General features: G+C 40.6%; 2 protein-coding genes across 2 annotated transcripts; both read right to left on the bottom strand.

Moving 5' to 3' along the window:
- Window positions 1-1076: 1076 nt before the first annotated feature.
- Window positions 1077-7383, bottom strand: kera (keratocan). The gene is made up of 3 exons (XM_008278875.1): window positions 7168-7383; window positions 2172-3046; window positions 1077-2057 (listed from the first exon to the last, which is right to left on the bottom strand). Exons 1-3 carry the CDS (start codon window positions 7197-7199, stop codon window positions 1888-1890), a joined length of 1077 nt encoding a protein of 358 aa, XP_008277097.1. The 5' UTR covers window positions 7200-7383; the 3' UTR covers window positions 1077-1887.
- A 6067-nt stretch (window positions 7384-13450) lies between these two features.
- lum (lumican) lies at window positions 13451-17807 on the bottom strand. The gene is made up of 4 exons (XM_008278873.1): window positions 17789-17807; window positions 17498-17576; window positions 15693-16565; window positions 13451-14952 (listed from the first exon to the last, which is right to left on the bottom strand). The coding sequence occupies exons 3-4, from the start codon at window positions 16558-16560 to the stop codon at window positions 14798-14800; spliced, it is 1023 nt and encodes a 340-aa protein (XP_008277095.1). The 5' UTR covers window positions 16561-16565; window positions 17498-17576; window positions 17789-17807; the 3' UTR covers window positions 13451-14797.
- Between the last annotated feature and the right edge of the window lie 291 nt (window positions 17808-18098).

Raw genomic sequence — 18098 nt, 5'->3', positions numbered from 1 at the left:
TTTGAGTCTCTGAACCCCAACACCCATTTGTGGGTTTGAAAGGCAAGTTATGTTTAAAAATGAATCATTTGAGTAGCCAAACTCATTAAAAAACAAAATAATTCTATGCTCCTTAGTGCAACCAAGAATCTTTTAGTGACTGAGCTGTTACCAACAGTTATGTGACAAAAAATCATGGACTTTTAGAGTAAACTAGGCTGAACTGCATGCTCAAGGAAGATAGGAGACAAGCATGGAAACAAGTTAAAAATCTAAGAATTAAAACAATAACGATAATTTTAACGATTTATGACACTGTAATAGTGTTATACTTGAGTTATCTCTGTTTCTGTAGGGATGCAGGAGCAAAAATGTGACAGGAGAAAAAAATGACCACAAACCTTTTCTGTTGCTTAGCTTAACTTTATCTAATATTTCCCAGTCACCTGTAAAACAGATTTCTACATGAATGAATATGGAAAAAGGTCATCCACTCATCCACATGTACAAAAGATTGGCAGTTAATGTATTTCACCCTATTTTCTTTTACATTACATTACAGCTTGTTTAGCTGATTGTGCTTGATTAGAAGCTGTAGTTTCAAGAGCGTTAGTGAAGTACTACTAAGACATTTCTTGAATCTTAATGGTGCAACGCAATTTAGTAAATCACAAATTTGAAACTGGAAAGTGTTCATTAAAGAATAACTGTGACGGATTTATTAACAACTGGTCCAGGAGGCAAAGTGTCACAGTGAACTGAAGACTGTACATGCTAATTTGAGCTTTTAATTGATTTGTTTGCAGAAGCGTTAGGATAGTTAGAGGTGGTTTCCATATTGTCACTGAGCTGCTCCTGAGGCAAACTGTGTGCTTACTTTCTAACCTAAGTTATTACACAACATATCCTGGACAATACTGTGTAGAAAACATCTTCATTTTAATAGCTAATTTAAATTCATATGGCAAATTAAAAAAAAAAAAAAAAAAAAAAAAAAGCAAACGCAATGTTTTGTATATGAAGGAAATATTTTGGTCAGAGTCATGCAAAGTGCTGGAGTTGTACCAAACAGTGACACCATTACACCAGGACACATGTTGATTCTCAGAAGTTTTATTCAAATTGAAGACCATTTAAATGAAATCTCTTGCTCAGTTCAGTCAGAAAAAAAAGAACAGAATTACAAAGCATGTTTGCATTTTTAACAGTTATTTCTTTCTTTTTATACAAAATATTAAGAAATGTTGGCCGTGAATATTCACAGGATTCTACTGATTTTCCCCAATATTAAATAAAAATAAATTACCTACAGTAAATATGCATAACTGTGGAACAGAGTAGTTTTCTGAAGTAAATAAAACCACAAACCTAGAACATAAGATCATTTATTTGGCTTCAAGCCGACAAATATAAAGTCAAATATAAAACAGTCAAAGAAAAAAAATTAAAGTGGATATTTTGTCTACGTATACAGAAGCTTTGCCTCCTGCTCAAAGTAGCATAATGACAGTGAGTCCTCAAAGCTCTCCACATGCCATAATACACATTTTCTTTCTATTCGTATACTGTCATGCTAAATTGTAATACATTTTGGTTCAGAATTCTACATGCAGATGTTTACACCCACATAAGGCACAACTAGCGGTCAACGGATTGCCGCAATTAAAGCTTCTAACCCATCAGTTCCCACAACTTTGTAGCTTCTTTTGGATCTTTTTCAATCTTCACCAACAAACAAAAGGATGTTTTCCAAGACACAACAATAAAATAAGTTGATGCCAACTACAGTCAGATATTTCACAAACATGCAAATATGAATGGCTTCACAGGTCTCATTTACCAGATCAACATCCGAGTCAAGTTGCGGGATATTAGAATTAGTCTAAAATGTACTGTTGATGTTTCTGTTCAGATGACAATAGACCTAAGGAGACGGAAGCACAGGATGACATCTCTGGGAATTGGTGGCTTAATCTCGTTGCCATCCAGTCGGAGGTAACGCAACCGGGGAGCACTTTCGTTGACTGATTCGTCGGCATCGTCGACAGAGACAGGACAGACATTGGAGCCACTCACACCTGGAAATTAGAAAAGAAAATTAGTTACATCTATATTCTCTCTCGTAAACAGGCCAGGTGTATGTAGAGATGTATGGAAGACCCATTCTTGCATCTACAGTTCAGACGACTTACTTTTGATCTTGTTGTGGTCGAGGTGAAGGTGTTCAAGGCCTGAGGGGATGAGAGGCACCTCAGTCAGCTGGTTGTGAGACAGCTGCAAGTCCAAAATGCTGGAGACATTAAACACATTTTTGGGGACCCCACCACTGCCAAGCTTGTTGTGGTTGAGCCTCAGAAATGCCACTCTGGGCAAACCCTTAAAGTAGCCAGCGGGGATCTTGTCAATGTTGTTGCCATCGAGGAACAGCTGGGTGGTGGTGGGTGGTAGGCCCAGAGGCATGCTGTTCAGCTGGTTCTTGGCTAGATTGATCTGCACCAGGCTGTTCAGACCCTTCAGGCTCACTTCGGTCACAGCATCATCCATCAGCTTGTTCCCCTGGAGGTCCAGGAGGTTCAGCTTGTCCAGACCAATGAAGACCCCAGCGGGGATCTTGGAGATTCGATTGCGAGACAGACGTAGATGCTCCAGGGTGGCTGGCAGGGGAGATGGCACCGAAGACAAGAGGTTGTCATCCATGTAGAGGTGCACCAGGTGAGTCATTGCGCTCAGGACACCTTCCGCCACTCCCTCGCTGGTGATTTTATTGCGGTTGAGATTGAGCCATCGCAGCTGGGTGGCATTCTGCAGGGCATCTGCAGACAGTGCCTCAATCAGATTGTTCTGCAGATATAGGTACCACGTGAATGGAGGGATATTGGGAACTCTCGTCAGGCCTTTATTGTCACAGTAGACAGCACGAGGGAAGTTGGGGGGGCATCGACATTCTTTAGGACAGGCTTGAATCTGGGCCATATATTCCTCATAAGGCATGTCCTGGCTGCGAACAAGCCCAACCAGGCACAAGACACATAGAAGCTTCAGGAGAAGTGCCATTTCACTGCTCAACCTGCATTGAAAAGGGAGAAAAAACGACAATATTAGAGTCAAACACAGCTGTGTAATGTGCTACACAATGTCACACGAGTGTTCAGACGGAATAGTTCAGAGACCGGACGTCTTAAGAGGCTCAGGGTGTAGAGAGGATCAGATAAAATGCAATGTTTTAAAAAAAACATTAAGAGCTGTGAGGAATTAGATCCACATTGTAAATTATGACCCACACAATTGTTTGCACATGAGAAACCTAGTCTGATTTGAATTTTTGAGATTAACAACAGTCTTGGTAAGGTTTTTCATGCTGTCCCTTAAAATATTGTGGATCACAGGCACAGCATCAAATACAACAGAATTAGCTGACTAAGTACAAACTAAATGCAAACTGTGTCCTAAATTAACCACCATCGGTGTGCGTCACGTACTCTACCACTAATGTCATTATCACTCATTTTGAATGGCCAGCTGCCAACAGAACAAGGCAGCCTGCTCTTCCCGGGATCGCTGCTTTGCCTGCCAATGACGGGTAAAGCTCAAAGACAGGATGTAGAGCCAGGTCAACTTTAATTGCATTAGTACAACCGTAAAGCTCAGACTTGCAGACTTGGCATGCACACGATCACCGGGCTGTGATTGTGACATATATAGCTAAACCCACCACGAATCTAAGTCCACTTGATTTGGTTTGTACAGCCGATTCAATGATGCATGCAAATAATCACATATGCAGAATACACATTTCAGCTTAACATTGCACATGTTCACGAGGACTGAGTTTGACAGTTCAGGGAAAGGGCAAATGGCATCATCCTAACCACTAACAGAGTTAAAGCAAAAAAGCCAGAGATGGATGCAAAAGGTGCAACACAAAGGAAGCTATGTAACAGAGAATTACAAAAACAAAACAGAGGAGAAATGAACAAAATCCAAAGTCAACTCTGCCATTTTCTATCCACCCATCTCCTAAGCCTCTACTTGATTCCTCTCAGCTGCCATCTGGTGCTTGTTTAAATTCTTGATGCACTCCATGTTTGTCTGGAACTCATTTCGGGTAGGACATGCTTTCCCAAAGATGGGCGCACATCAAAGACAAGGTCGAATCACTCCTTTGCAGAGATGTGCCCCTGGTTTCTCACTGTACAGAGGTCAATGCCGTGTGACCCACCTTCGGAGCACAAGATGCGGCGCAAATGGTAGAAAGGTGGTCCATAAAGCTAAAACACTAAAGCTGCAAGACAAATACCTTCCAACTCTGTCATTCAAATGCATTGATGCCTTTGCCTTTCAGCAATCCATCTTACCTGCAGCTGTGTAAGTTTCCTTTTGTGGTGTCCTTCCTCTGCAAGCTACCAAGCCTTGTCCCAAATGATGAGGACGTACTCCTCACTTCCCGGTATTTGTACCACTAGCGTTTTCATTCAACGCATGCCAGCTTGTCACTCAGGATGACACCAAAGCTTCTCCTGGCCAATCAGATTCTTCCAAGATCAAAGGCCGTAATCCTAAGGAGGCGTATAGTGTGCTAAGCCTTTTCAGTACTTGTGACATGGCCCACTTACAAACAGGGTAATGCAAATCTACCTGTCCTTTGTTTGCTGACTCCTACATGTACAACTGTTCCTCCTTTGGGGGCACAATCTCTTTTGAGCCTTACTCACAAATCCCGTCGAGTCAACCTTTGCCAACCTGTGTGCTAATTTTTGCTCCTGCGTCCACGTTGCAATCAGGATTAATTAGTCTGCTAAGTGGAAATCACAAAGTCTTATAGTGTTTGCACCAACAGGGAATCCCGGATTAACACAAAGCAGACAAAAAACGCTCAGTATTCCTGTGATGAACACATGATTGTGTTCAAATACACAAATATACTTAATGGAGTTTAAGTTAGATCCAGCAAGAGGACGTCAGGTCATTGTATCAAGACAGTAAGCACAAGATCACTAAAAGAAGTTTATTTTAATGAGGGAGTGTAGCTAATAAATCAGTTCAGCACAGTTGAAGTTAATTTTTCCCACCAGTACAAGGCACGATGCAGTAATCTATGAATATAACAGTAACTTCAGTTTACTCCAAAACACTTCATCATCTGTAACTGACCAAAAAATTAGCATCACCACACTATAAGGTGCTACAAAAACAGCATAGAAAGACTGTAGAGGGCATTTTCTAAGTAGTCCTCTGGAATTCTGTGTAATTGATTCTGTATTCTGTTTAATTTGTAAGGATTTTAATCTCAGTTTACATTGTTAGGAGGGACGGCACAAAGATGACGCACTGTACTTAAGTACAAAACATTATCTGCAGACATGAGAGGTTATGTTGTAATTGGTGGGAGGACACTGCTTTAAGCTGAGGGGATTTCACCTGAAGGTTGGCCACGCAAATTGTTTTTGCACCAGCTAGGTAGCCTCAGGACCAGTGACCTTTCAACATGCGAGCATGAGATTGGGCTAATTTCCGGTGATGACGGCAAAGGCTTGAATGCAACAGGATTATCCCTGCTCACTTGTGAGGATAGGAGCAACATTTATCCATGATCAGCTGTGCAAGCTCATTAGAGCTCCTCCGGTGTTTGCCAACGTGCATTTGTGTGCAGTGATCATTCCTTACACATGTTTGTAATCTTGGATATTCAATTAAACATCCAGACTTTGGTCCTATGGACTTTTAGAGGAATTATCTGTCAGACAACCACTTAGATGAATGGACACACGTTTTTTGTGTTCACAGTTACTTTGTTGGCCTACTAATCTTGGCTGTTCAGGTTAGCCTCAAACTACTCCTCTTGCTTGCCAGCCACCTGTAGTTATTTACAGATATGCCTAATCGTTCTGTTGAAGTAAAACACATCTAATGACTTTTTAAGCTTGTAAACAACAACGTCCTGTCTCTAAGGAGGATGCAGTTTCTCGACCGTCTGTGGAGGTTGCAGACACCTTACAGCTGCTATGCAACCAGTATGTGCCTTCAACACTGAAAATGTGCTTTCACTTGGCCTTTCTTCTACTATGACCAATCAGCAGCCTTATGAGCAATTTGAGAATGAGATCATGAATCAGTCACATTGTCCATCTGATAAAGATTTGGCGTCGGGTAGACACATGTGTCTTTTTACAGGCTACGAAAAAGTGAGGGTTACCAAGCACTTCAAGGTGTCAGAAACATGCTTTTAATTTAAAAGTACAATGATGTGTGAAGAGTGTGCTAATTCACATCTCTTTTTAAAAAGTGATTTGACTAAAACTGGCTGTGGTTTGGCAAAAATCGTTATTTACTTGCACACACACGCAACAGATGGGGCGTCCTTCCATCCTTGTTCCAACACAATGATGAGCAATAATGTGTGTAAGATTTGCAATTAAAAATCCAGGCTGCCGAAAACGGTGAGTCAGGCCTTCACAGATCTCTGCAAAATGGAATATATATTTACTGAAAACAAATGTTGGGTACAATCTGCCTGACAGGCTGAGGAGAAACACATGCAGAGGAATATGATAATGCTAATTTCCTGCCAGGGGCTTTGGTGCCTGAGCCAGCTATGTTAATTATACAACGGGTTTTTATTTGCAGTGTATGGCTTTAGTGGGATTGTTTCCAATTGATGGCTTTGCTAAAATCCACTTCATGACTTTGAAACATTTGGAAGAGTTAGCATGACTGGCTGCATCCAGAACCGAGAAAGTAACCGTGTTTATGCGTAATTATTATGTGGAAAAAACAGGTTTGGAAGAAAAAGTAACTTTCCAAGACGTGTGCTGTTTGGAAACTTCACCAAAAAAAAAAAAGAGAGAAAGAAACCCTTCCACAGTTGTTTTTCTCTAAGTTTGTTCATTTCCAGTGGTGAAATGTTTGTCAAATGATTGTAAATTGATTACAGATGTGTCCATCCATCTTAATCCTCATCAGGGAATGAAAAATCAGACATTTATAACTTCATTAGCAAGGCTACTTTACCACATAAACGTATTACCTGTGAGTTTTGAAACAAAGGCAGGCAGATTGAAACCACATCAAAGGTAAAGATCAATCCAAAAAAACATCTGAAAAATGCTCTGCACCTTGGCCCAAGCCTTTCACTCCTCCTCTCTCAGACAACGAGATTTATTACAAAAAGAAAGACAAAATAATCTTTACCTGCTTCTCCAGATGCTGTGAGTGGTCTGCATGCAGCCAGGTGAGGTTTGGTTCTTCTGCTCCTCCAGTGATTAGCTCTGTCCACAGTGGCTTTGAAGTGGTCAGCCAAGCCCTGGTCACACTTATTGTTGTTGGTTTGATTCCCCCAAGGCTGCACCTTGGACACCGGTTACAATGAGAGGATGGAGCATGTGTTGTTGGTGGGAGGACGATTGTGTGTGAGTTGGGATGTCCTTTCAGAGTTTGTGTTGCCTGCTTTACTGCCAGCCCAGCAGTTTTTTTTCCGCCTCTTTCGTTTTGTCTCCCCTTTTTTTTTGTGTTGTTGTTATTGCAGAAGTCACCAGTGTGCCGTCGAGGGGTTAAACTGCTGTCACCCCACCCATCTTAACCATTTGGTCCATAGTGGTGGGTTTCCTCTTCCCCCATCAGTCTGGGGGGATGGGTCCATGACCTGTTTATGGCTCCTTTCAGTTCACAGGCCTTTGGGTGTGTTTACTAGGCTGTCAGGTGAAGTTAGAGAGGGGCTTGGAGGGGCTTTCAGTCACACATTCACACCCAACTTTTTACAGGAAAATTCCCCCCTTTTTACAACCCAAGTCTCACTTTTGTAGTTTCTTCCCATCATGCCTTTCAGTGAGAATATATTACACGGTGACGTTACTGTGGAGAATTTTTGCCAGAAACGGCTTCGCAAAACAAAGCTTTCTACTGTGGTAGAGCAGGAGATTCAGAACACAATTAAAGTTAACAACTTATTTGGACATAAAAGATTGGGAAAACGGTAATTTAACAGACAGATAATAGAGTGTAACAGACAACTTTTTTGTTCTTTTTGCAACTACAAGCAATTTGACACATTTACCAAACGTCATCCAAATCGAAACAGGAAGACAAAGTCCTAAACTGATCTGCAGGTATGCACATTTCTGCTCCTTGCCTTTTCAGTCTATTGGACTGGTTGCCAAGAAATTTTTGGTAATGATATTCGTGGTTTCAAGTTGATGGACCGTGATGACTTTGGTGATCCCCTGACTCTTCTTGTTTGTGCCACTCTGGGGTCAACAAGGAAGAGATGAGGAGACATTAATAGCAACAGATTGGGGGAAGCTTCAAGTAATAGAAAGAAAAGAAATGTCTACAGTTACAACTACAAAGCATCATATAGTGAAAACGTTAGAAATCAAATCAGAGTGATGATGGACGGAGACAGAATATTAGATAAAGAAAAAACTAAAGAAATAAAGAGAACAGCTGGAGACGGTCTGGACTGACGGATCAGATCTTGGGAGTTGGGCTGCCAGGCTGCAACAGCTGATTATACTTTCACTTACCGTCTCAAGCGGGAAGATGTGAGGCTTAAGGCTTTATAAAGGACTTTATTGTCTAGACACAGGCAGCAGGAGCTCTACTCAGGATTTAAATAAGGGCGACACAGGAGGAAGAGGAGGAAATTGTCCTAGATTTGGACTCGGTACAAATGACTATATAAAAACATGTGAAATGTGAAAAAAGCTGCTAAAGCAAACATGTTACGGGTTGTAACGGTGGTGGCAGTGAGCAGGCGGCTAATTCTTTTACCTCCTGACTTGTATCAGGTTTACTTGAGCAATAACAGTTAAAACAGGCCTTTAAATGATTCCAGTGTTGGATAGCAGAGGGAAGTGGTTTCTTTGCAGCATCTAATGACAGACAGAACTACTGACTTTCGTTTTCAAAAGTGGGTCAAATTTTCAGTCTAACAGACTTTTACAGCTGCATCTAATTTCCAACACCTAGCAGGAATCAAATGGGACATCTGGAATCAATTTACATAATAACTACAAACGCCACGTATAATCAGCTAACCTACTGTCTTTAAATAGTGTCTGATCTAATAGGAAACTGTAAGAAACGAATACTCTAAGAAGAAACGAGTGGTTCTAGCACATATGGCAGATATCAGCCAGGATTAGTGCCGTTGTCACAGTTAGTGTTCTGCTTTGCAGCTTAGCTTTTGCTATTGATAGTGTTAAAAGTAGTGACAGGTGGGTACCAAGTACATGCCCAAAAACAATGTCTATGAAATGGCTCCTAACATATTATTCACAATGTGTTATGAGTTTGTATGTTCTCCCCGTGCAGCGTGGGTTCTCTCCGGGTTCTCCGGCTTCCTCCCACACAGTCCAAAAACATGTTGAGGTTAATTGGTGATTCTAAATTGTCCGTAGGTGTGAATGTGAGTGTGCTTGGTTGTCTGTCTCTATATGTAGCCCTGTGATAGACTGGTGACCTGTCCAGGGTGTCCCCTGCCTTCACCCTAAGTCAGCTGGGATAGACTCCAGCCTCCCTCAACCCTCGTGAGGATTAAGCTGTGTATAGATGATGGCTGGATTATATCTGTAGCTATTTTGTTGTCCGTTACCATATACTAGCATGAAGAGATGAGAATTCTGAAACATTTGAAGATGCATTATTGTAAATCATTTAGTCATTTGAAGATCTCTACAGCCAAGGTAAGCACTCCAGGAAGTTCCACTTATTGCACAACAATGCTTTGACCTTAAAGCTAACCTCAACCCTAACATGCTCAGTATGATAACTCTCATATTTAGCATCTATATTGATAACCATTTTACTAATCGTATATAGTCATGTTCAGAAGATCTACTGGATATGCACAAAGATTCACTTGACCATTTAAAGCAGAGGTGCTATTCATGTCTTGACTCAGCAGCAGCAAACAATGAATGACTATTTGTGACTGGTATATATGATGTATGTGTATACTGTGTATGGTGTGTGATGAGGGAACATGAATGTCCATCTATCCATCTATCTATTTGTTATACATGCTTTAACTTATAGAGGAACCTGGAGGGCTGGATCCTATTCTGGCTGCCACTGGGCAAGAGATGAGGACATGAATGTCTCTACTAAATATAGATGGCAAACCATCAGATAGTCATCAAAAATTAACTTGAAACATAAAACATCACCACATGGTGTTAAAAAATTAGGGCATTGCCAAAGTGTTTAGGATTCATCCTCTGGGACTCATGAATGTCTGTACCAAATGTAGTAGTAGATATTTCACTGTATAAGTGAGAATCTTGATTTTCTGGTGGCCTTAAATGAAAAACAAGGTAATTTTATAGTCTTTACACTTCATTCTCTGGGTACCATAGAGGTCGGTGCCACATTTGAAGGCAATGCATCCAGTAGCTGTTGACAATTTTCAGTAAAACACAAACAGGAAAGGTTGAGGGATCACCAAAGTCATTATGAGTAATCATCTGGGAACCATGAATGTCTGCAGAAAAACAGTCTTAGTAATCCATCCAGTAGTAAATTTTCCTGGATAAAATCATATGTTGTGCATTTTGGGACTTCTACTGTGCTGTGGCTTCCAAAACTTTATGGACAATAGTAATTCTTTTGGAAAACACGAACAGATAATGAAAAGCAGACATTTTAGGCTCCAACACTGTCCAGACTGTTTTTGTGGTGATGTAGACACAGTTTGGTGCAGGGAAGAGGCCACCACGAGTACATGGCACAACGTGAGATGACAGCATAAGCAGCTTCTTTGGGCTACAGTTGAACCTGACAGTGAGAGGATTTCCAAAGGTGAAGTAATTAAATGATGCATTTGATACAAAACACAGATGCAGGCTAGTAACAAAATCCAGGACAGTAGTGTTTTCTCCACTCCACAAGCAAGACTCATGTACTAATGAATAAAAAGGTTATTGAAGCCAAAGATTTATTTTGCATTCTGAAATGGAAAGAGTTGGTTTTATGGATTCCTTTCCCTCTGCCACACCGTTACACTTTTCATGCTTCTTCAATCACTACCCGACTGGAAGCACCTCAACCAACCTGAACAGCACTCTCTAGAATTTCTGTCTCTCTTTATTTTTATAACCGTGGAGAGAATAATGTAATCAATACTTTCCTAATGATAATAATTACACAATGAACCCAAATTAACTTAAATTTACCCTACTGGGAACAGTGCAGCAAGACTGACACGTCTGTTCTTAGGGAGGCATTCACGGTTTGTTTTGAAGCTCTACAGGGAGTCTTTTTCAAATGGGCCATTTGTAGTTTCCATCCAAGACGGTTGGAAGGGTAGATTTACACCGAAAATACCTTCTATGTTTGCTGTGGTATTAAGCAAATCCCTGCATACCCCTGCATACCCCCAGGACCAGCAGGTTCTGTTTGACCGCACTGCTACTTTGAAAAGTAGATGATGGTCGTGAGTTGAGATGCACAAAGGGAAAACAAGATATAGATGAGGACCACAATGCAGAGTGCTTTGACAACAGTTTAGCTATGAAAGTAAATAGTACATCTGAAACAGGCCGTGGAGAATAAATAAAGGGATCTTCTATCCATCTTTTGCATTTGTATATCTTGCCAAACAAAATGGCCTCAAAGATTCAGGCAAGAGATGGAGGTGGGGTCTTTCCACTCAAACACCCATAAAAAAACACAGCATACTTCATGATTTCGGACTTAAGCACTTCTTAATGTAATGCTTAAGTAAAGTCTGATAAAACATAGGGACACGATTATCTATATAAAGCACTGTCTCCCAAAAATTAGGTTCCCATACAAATAGACTGCAATCTCCAGAATGTTTTTGAGGGAGATGTATTTTCTCCAGATTATTGTTGTTTGTTACATATCACAAATTTATTTCTATTCAACATAGTTTTGCCATTTGTTGTATTGCTTGCCAGATATCAGTCATTTTCAGTCAACCCAGACGGGGCGGGACTTGTCACCCTGATAACCCAAAAAATGGAGAAGAAGCTTCAACCATGTTGTGACAGGGACATATTTTAAGTCAAACCATGATGTTTTCCAAAACCTAACCAAACAGCAAATTAAAACCACACTTAAGTCTAAAAAATAATGCTTCCACATGGGTTGATGTCCTGTGTTGGTCTCGACAGCTCCTCCGGTGTCCCAACTCAGACTTTGTGGCTCTTTAAAGTGGAGACGGTTCCTACTATGCCATACTGTTGCCTTACCAGGACAAAACAGATTTCTTTACAAACATAAATAGGAGCTGAATTGTATAGGGACATCAATGTCTGGAGACAGGAAATATGTTACAGGGTTATTTTTGATTTCACATATAACTCGGGCACAGTTTGTCACTTTAGGGGTGTAGACAAGGGTGTGTAATGTCCCTGATGCTTTTAAAGTTAATTTACCATACATGGCAGTTTTTATAGTGGTTGACAGACTGAGACCATTACTCACATCCAGGCGTCACAGTGTCTTGTAAAAGGCAATTTTATTGTAGGCCAAATAGTCATTGTTTTGGTTACTCACTCTTATCATTTGCATTTGCACTCAAGGCTGTTATTAAGAAGTACATGAGAACTCATATAATGTATAATAAGCTTTTTTATATACCCTTGGTTGATTTAAAATCTGGAATAGTTGCTAGAAGTATGCTTTTTCAACTGTGATAACGCTTATAAGATAACAACATGGTAAGGTACGTAGGGGTAGTACATGTAAGACAGGTATGCTCGGGACACACACCTAGTTGAGACATGACACTGTGTCCATCCAGCCTCTTGTTTCCTACCTGTTTGGCTCTTGCTATGCTCAGCAGTTTTTTCCAAAGCTCTTCAATGTAGGTTTCATCATTGCAGCCTTTAAGAGTCTGTAGAAGAGCTTCACCTAAATCCACAGCTAAACCTAAATCATACACCCTTCAGCTACTGTTCAGCGATTATAATGTAAAATCTGCTACAACTGCTGTGTAAACATTTTCTGGTTGTTAGGGCTGCTTGGTTGTATGTGATTGAATGGGGGGTGTCCATGGAGAAATGATTCGCCAAAAAAAAAAGTTATACCAGAAAAATAGTAGTTAATGGATGTAACTAGCTCTATGAGTACATGCATAGCCCTCAAATGGGTTTAAATGGCTGTGGGCTCGCCAGATGATATCACTGTTTTTTACTGCTGAAGACGTATCAAACCCTTTTGATCACATTTTAATTGCTTCACTTGCTTCATTTATTGGACGATCACTTAAAATTGTGTATTTTATAAAAGCTTTATAAGTTGTACCTAAGGGTGTAAACACACCAGCTTAATGGTTTCTTATTGCAATCTGTCTTCTCATGAATGAAGGATCTACCAGCCACTATTAAGCCAATAGTCACAAATCCTATTAAATAAGCTGTTTTAACAAGATTTTCTGCATGTTTTATCAATATGTTTTCATAACCCCCAGAAAAGAATTATACAAGCTTAAAAACTGATGTCCTACAAATATGTTGGAAACATAGTTTATTCAACTGTGTTTGGTTTTCTCACAGTAAATCCAAGATCAATTACTGAATCAAAAGCCTCAAAAGAAGTCAGGATGAAATGAAAAATTACCCACACAAAATGACATAGATACACCATTCAATCAACATGACAATGGCGCCAAGTTGATGTAATGCTGGTAAGAAGTATTTATCATTCATGGTAAACAACAGCGTAACAATGAAAGAACCTTAACTGCAACAAGCTGTAGTTTATTATCAAAGAATGGCACCATTGGGCGCATGCAAGTCATGGAAATGTTGTATACACATCAGCATTGTGCATGACAGCGGACAGCTAGGAAATAGGTAACATATAGAAACAATGTGACTCACGATTTCTAGAAAACATCGTCTTTTCATCTCAATGGTCTAACTGAACAGGGAAAGTAATCCCAATCCAAAGTAGCCATGTCTTTTGGGTTCAAAGTTACTGCATTGAAGAACTGGAAAGTTATTTCTGAGGAGACAAGAGTGATTCTAAGTTATTTATTGTTCATTTATTGAAGTAGCCAATCATTGTAACGTCATGCATCAACTGAATTTGAAGTAGGCTGACAACTGCAGACGTGAGTTCAAAACACTAAAACCACTCTGATTTATTTAATGTGTTGAAAATGTGTCTGCTATGTAACTGCTATTTTACATTTGATGATAATGTCTTACATTACACACTGAAATCTGAGTACGTAGTCCTTAAATGCTGGTCCTTTGCACAGCAATGGATTAATAATTGTACCCTGATTATATTATACATGCTAGACACTGCAACATACAAGACAAGACAATAAAATGACACTACAACTGAATTAAGACATTGGAGAACCTTGGTTATTGTTTACTCCACTATGTCTATTCAAGACACTCAAATGGAAGTTTGGAATGTTTAAAGTGTGTGTCTTAATCGAAGCATATGAATACATTTTTATTCATAGTACTCTTGATTATTAGGCTTCTTTAACAATTACACTTCATTTATACCTCCAAATATTAAGAACCAAATATTTTAAATGCGAAATGGATGAATTTAATCATCTGATGTCATATTTTGGAAGTTATGTTAGGAAAAACTTGGCAATATAGTTGATAGTTTGTCATGCCTTCTATTGCATCCCAAATTTGCCCAGCTTTATACTTGCTCAAGCCACACTTAACTGATCAACATGATAATAACATTTATGTGAGAAGTGCAAGGACATATCAGTATTATGAAAGGCATGATATTACGACTTTTAAATCCAGAAGGCTTTCGGCTGAGCTTAGTCATAGAGAGGTGGGTCATAGAGAGGCCATAGAACTGAAGGAGGTCCTTATTCAAACATGATGTCCGAAGCCTGGCGCAGGCAGTTGGATGAATCAGGGGGCATGCTGCTGTGCGTGATGTTGTTGGCATCCAGACGCAGATGCTTCAGGCGTGAATAGTTGAGGGGTCCGATGAACTTGCAGAAACTTGCCAGGTCAAACTCTACGGATGATTAAAAAAACACAATGGCAGTTGGCAGACAACAAAACACTTCCAAAATACATTATATAACTTCTAAACCCCTTGTGCTGAGATTTAAAGGTACCCTGTGGAGCTTTTTGACCACTAGTAGTGCTAATGAGCAATTTTTTTTACGAGTAGGTTACTATTTTGCATTCTTTACGTTTATGTGGTTAGCAGTCTGTGGTGATGAAGTGCAGCAATGTTCCTGCAAATTAAAGTCAGTTGACTGTTGGGTAGACTTAAAAGATGCACAAGAAAAAAGGAACACCCTGCCCATCACATAAAACCACACTTGAGCCAGTGTGGACCTTAGTAGGAGGTGAGTTTTAGATTTCAGTTGTTTACATTTTCAACGAATGTGGGTGAAGTACAATTTCCTTTATTTATCCTCGTTCCCCTCCTACTCATCTAACAATGTGGATGAAAGACGTGAGGGTGGAAGCCCACAGTCCTGTAGTATGAAACTCCATGTTGCTAATTAGACTTCTAGAGGATCATGTTGCATATTTGCAAAGCCACGCCCACTTTCCTGCTACCCAGTCACATCTGGATGATTTGATCAACATCTCTCTCTTAACTTGCATAACCTTATGTCACATGAATGAAAGCAAAGACAATCTTACTTTCATGCATTTTTGAATATAGAAGAGCTCCAAAGGACACATTTAGGAAAGCAGTCAAATAGGACATTTCAAAATGAAATAAAGATTGCCACTCACTGTTGATCTCGTTGGCCTGCAGGTAGAATTGCTCCAGCTGCTCATTGATCTCAGGGATGGACTGCAGTTTATTGAAAGAGAGGTCCAGCTCCACCAGTGATGTCACATTGAACACTCCTGCAGGGATTCCAGTGTCCACCAGCTTGTTGTGGGAGATTCTCAGGTACTGTAGGTTGGGAAGCTTGTTCAGGTATCCTGCTCCAACACTGTCAATGTTGTTGTAGTCAGCATAGAGGATTTCCAGTGAACTGGGGATACCGGCGGGCAACTTCTTCAGCTTATTGTGGCTCACATCGAGAGACAGCAGCTTCTTTGGCCCTTTGAAAGCCCCTGAGATGGCATCAGAGGTCAGTTCATTGAACTGAATGTTGATGGAGGTCAAATTCTCCTTGTCGTTCAGGAGTCCTGAGGGGAACTTGGTCAGCTTGTTGTTCGTCATCTTCAGCTCTTCGAGGGACTTTGATGGAGGGATGATTGGCTCTGTAAGGTTGTTGAAACTGAACAAGAGCTTCTCCAGGGCTGTGAGTTTGTCAATTGTGCCTTTCGCTACCTTGGCACTGGTGATCTGGTTGTTGTCAAGTACCAGCCAGCGCAGTTCAGAAGTTACATTATCAAACACTCCTGCCTTGATCTCTTCAATTAGGTTGTTCTGGAGATACAGGTACTTGATCCCTGTTGGGACTACGGGCACAAACTTGAGCTTGCGACTGTCACAATACATGGCGCTGGGGAAATTGATCGGGCACTCACATTCACGATCACAGTTGGGCCCTGATGGCCCCAGCACTGAACCAGGGTCGTAATCATACTCCTGGCACAGGGCCAGGCTGACCAGTACAGCCAAGATCGGTACACGGAGAGGAAACATGGCTTCTGTGGATCCAAGAGACAGAAGGGAAGGGGAAGCAGAGAGTAAGATTATAAAGGTGAAATTAGTTAAGAGCAACCAAAAATAAACTCTGGTAGAAAAGATTTGCTTATCAGTTGTGGCTCATGTTCAGTGAAATCAAGCATTTATTGATTAAAATCTGTAGAGAAATAAAAGAAACTGTGATGTTAAACTTACCAACCAACACACACACAATGGCCTACTGCCACACCCACTCCCCCGTGTATTACATAACCAGCCAAGAGTTCATGTCAACAACTGGAGACCAATGAGTCTTATGTTTCTCGATTCACTTATTTGTGTTTGTAATATCAATGCAGCTGCAGCTTGAACCAAACTGTTCGATAGAGTTCAGGTAAAAAGGACATTGATGCAATAACACAATGCAAAAATAAATGCATGCATGAACTTTTTCCAAGATATGTTTCATGCATGACACATTTAAAAAGTGATTTTTAAAAAATCCTTGTAGCTTTATAAACAATGAGTTAAACACATACAACTGCATCTGAAACCTAACCTAGTAGCAGTAGCAGTAGGCTGTACAGAATCAGGTCTGCAGGCATTGCAAAGCCACAATGATTAATTCCAGACTCATGAAAAATGTAGACTGATACTGCATCCAAGAGCAAGAGATTACTTTCCAAAGTCTAAAGTCACCAAAATCTGTGAAACAGCCATAAAAATGTACTGCAGATCCATATAAACATGTCAGATCAATGCTTGAAACCACTAAACTTCTACCACTCTTCTTTTGTTCCATGCACAGGTATTTTTTGCTTTCTCTGCTGCAGCACCAGCCCATGCCCAAAAGCCCAGCAGTAGGGACAATTGCTAAGCCCATCCGGAAAGAAGAAATAAAGTAGGAATAATCAAACAGGAAATCACAAATCCATGCATTCAAACTGAAGCTTACCTGTGCTTCTCGCTTCTCGTGCGTGTGGGATGGAGGGCCAGTAGGTAAGAACAGTGTGGTGTTCAAAAACTGGAAGTCTCTGGAGAAAAACACAGAGAGAAAGAAGGAGAGAGGGGGAGGAGAGAGAGGGGTAGATGGAGAGACACAGAGGGAAAAGGGGAGGGAAAGGAGAGGAGGGGGGGAGGATGGGAGGCTTCTTCAAAAAACTGGAGTCAGGGCGTCACATAAATTGAAGATGTCATCAATATGAATGTCTGTTGGAGCATCATCCAAAAACTGCTGTCTACTAACCCAGAGCAGGTGCAACACGGAGCACAAACACTGAACCACAAAAGTGCTAAAATAAAACACTCTTTGCCTTATTCTGTCCAATTATCACCTCTACAAGACAACCACTTCTTCTTTTGCATCCCGGTGATCGTCCTCCACGCAAGTGTTTGCGAGCAAAAACCTGAACCTGAGGTTTGGGAGGCTGCTCGTGGAAAAAATCTAAAGAGCAGGAGAAATTATGTGTGGAAAAATGTGAAAACAATCTCTGGCAGCTGCTTTACCCAGACGCCAGTTATGAAGAAGAATAAATTCAGCTGCACCTCTCGGAGCT

Source organism: Stegastes partitus, unplaced genomic scaffold (assembly GCF_000690725.1).
Source record: "Stegastes partitus isolate 25-593 unplaced genomic scaffold, Stegastes_partitus-1.0.2 Scaffold136, whole genome shotgun sequence".
NCBI classification, from domain to species: Eukaryota; Metazoa; Chordata; class Actinopteri; family Pomacentridae; genus Stegastes; species Stegastes partitus.
The sequence above is the reverse complement of the archived record's forward strand: the minus strand, read 5'-3'. Positions and strand labels throughout refer to the sequence as shown.

Bases quoted from the DNA above. Each gene is read 5' to 3' on its own strand.
- kera (XM_008278875.1), bottom strand. From the start codon at position 7,199: ATGCAGACCACTCACAGCATCTGGAGAAGCAG. The intron at 3,047-7,167 runs GTAAAGATTATT...TTTTCAATGCAG, and splicing joins CACAGCATCTGGAGAAGCAG to GTTGAGCAGTGAAATGGCAC. The intron at 2,058-2,171 runs GTAAGTCGTCTG...TCTAATTTCCAG, and splicing joins CGACCACAACAAGATCAAAA to GTGTGAGTGGCTCCAATGTC.
- lum (XM_008278873.1), bottom strand. From the start codon at position 16,560: ATGTTTCCTCTCCGTGTACCGATCTTGGCTGTACTGGTCAGCCTGGCC. The intron at 14,953-15,692 runs GTGAGTGGCAAT...AATCATCCGTAG, and splicing joins GCAGGCCAACGAGATCAACA to AGTTTGACCTGGCAAGTTTC.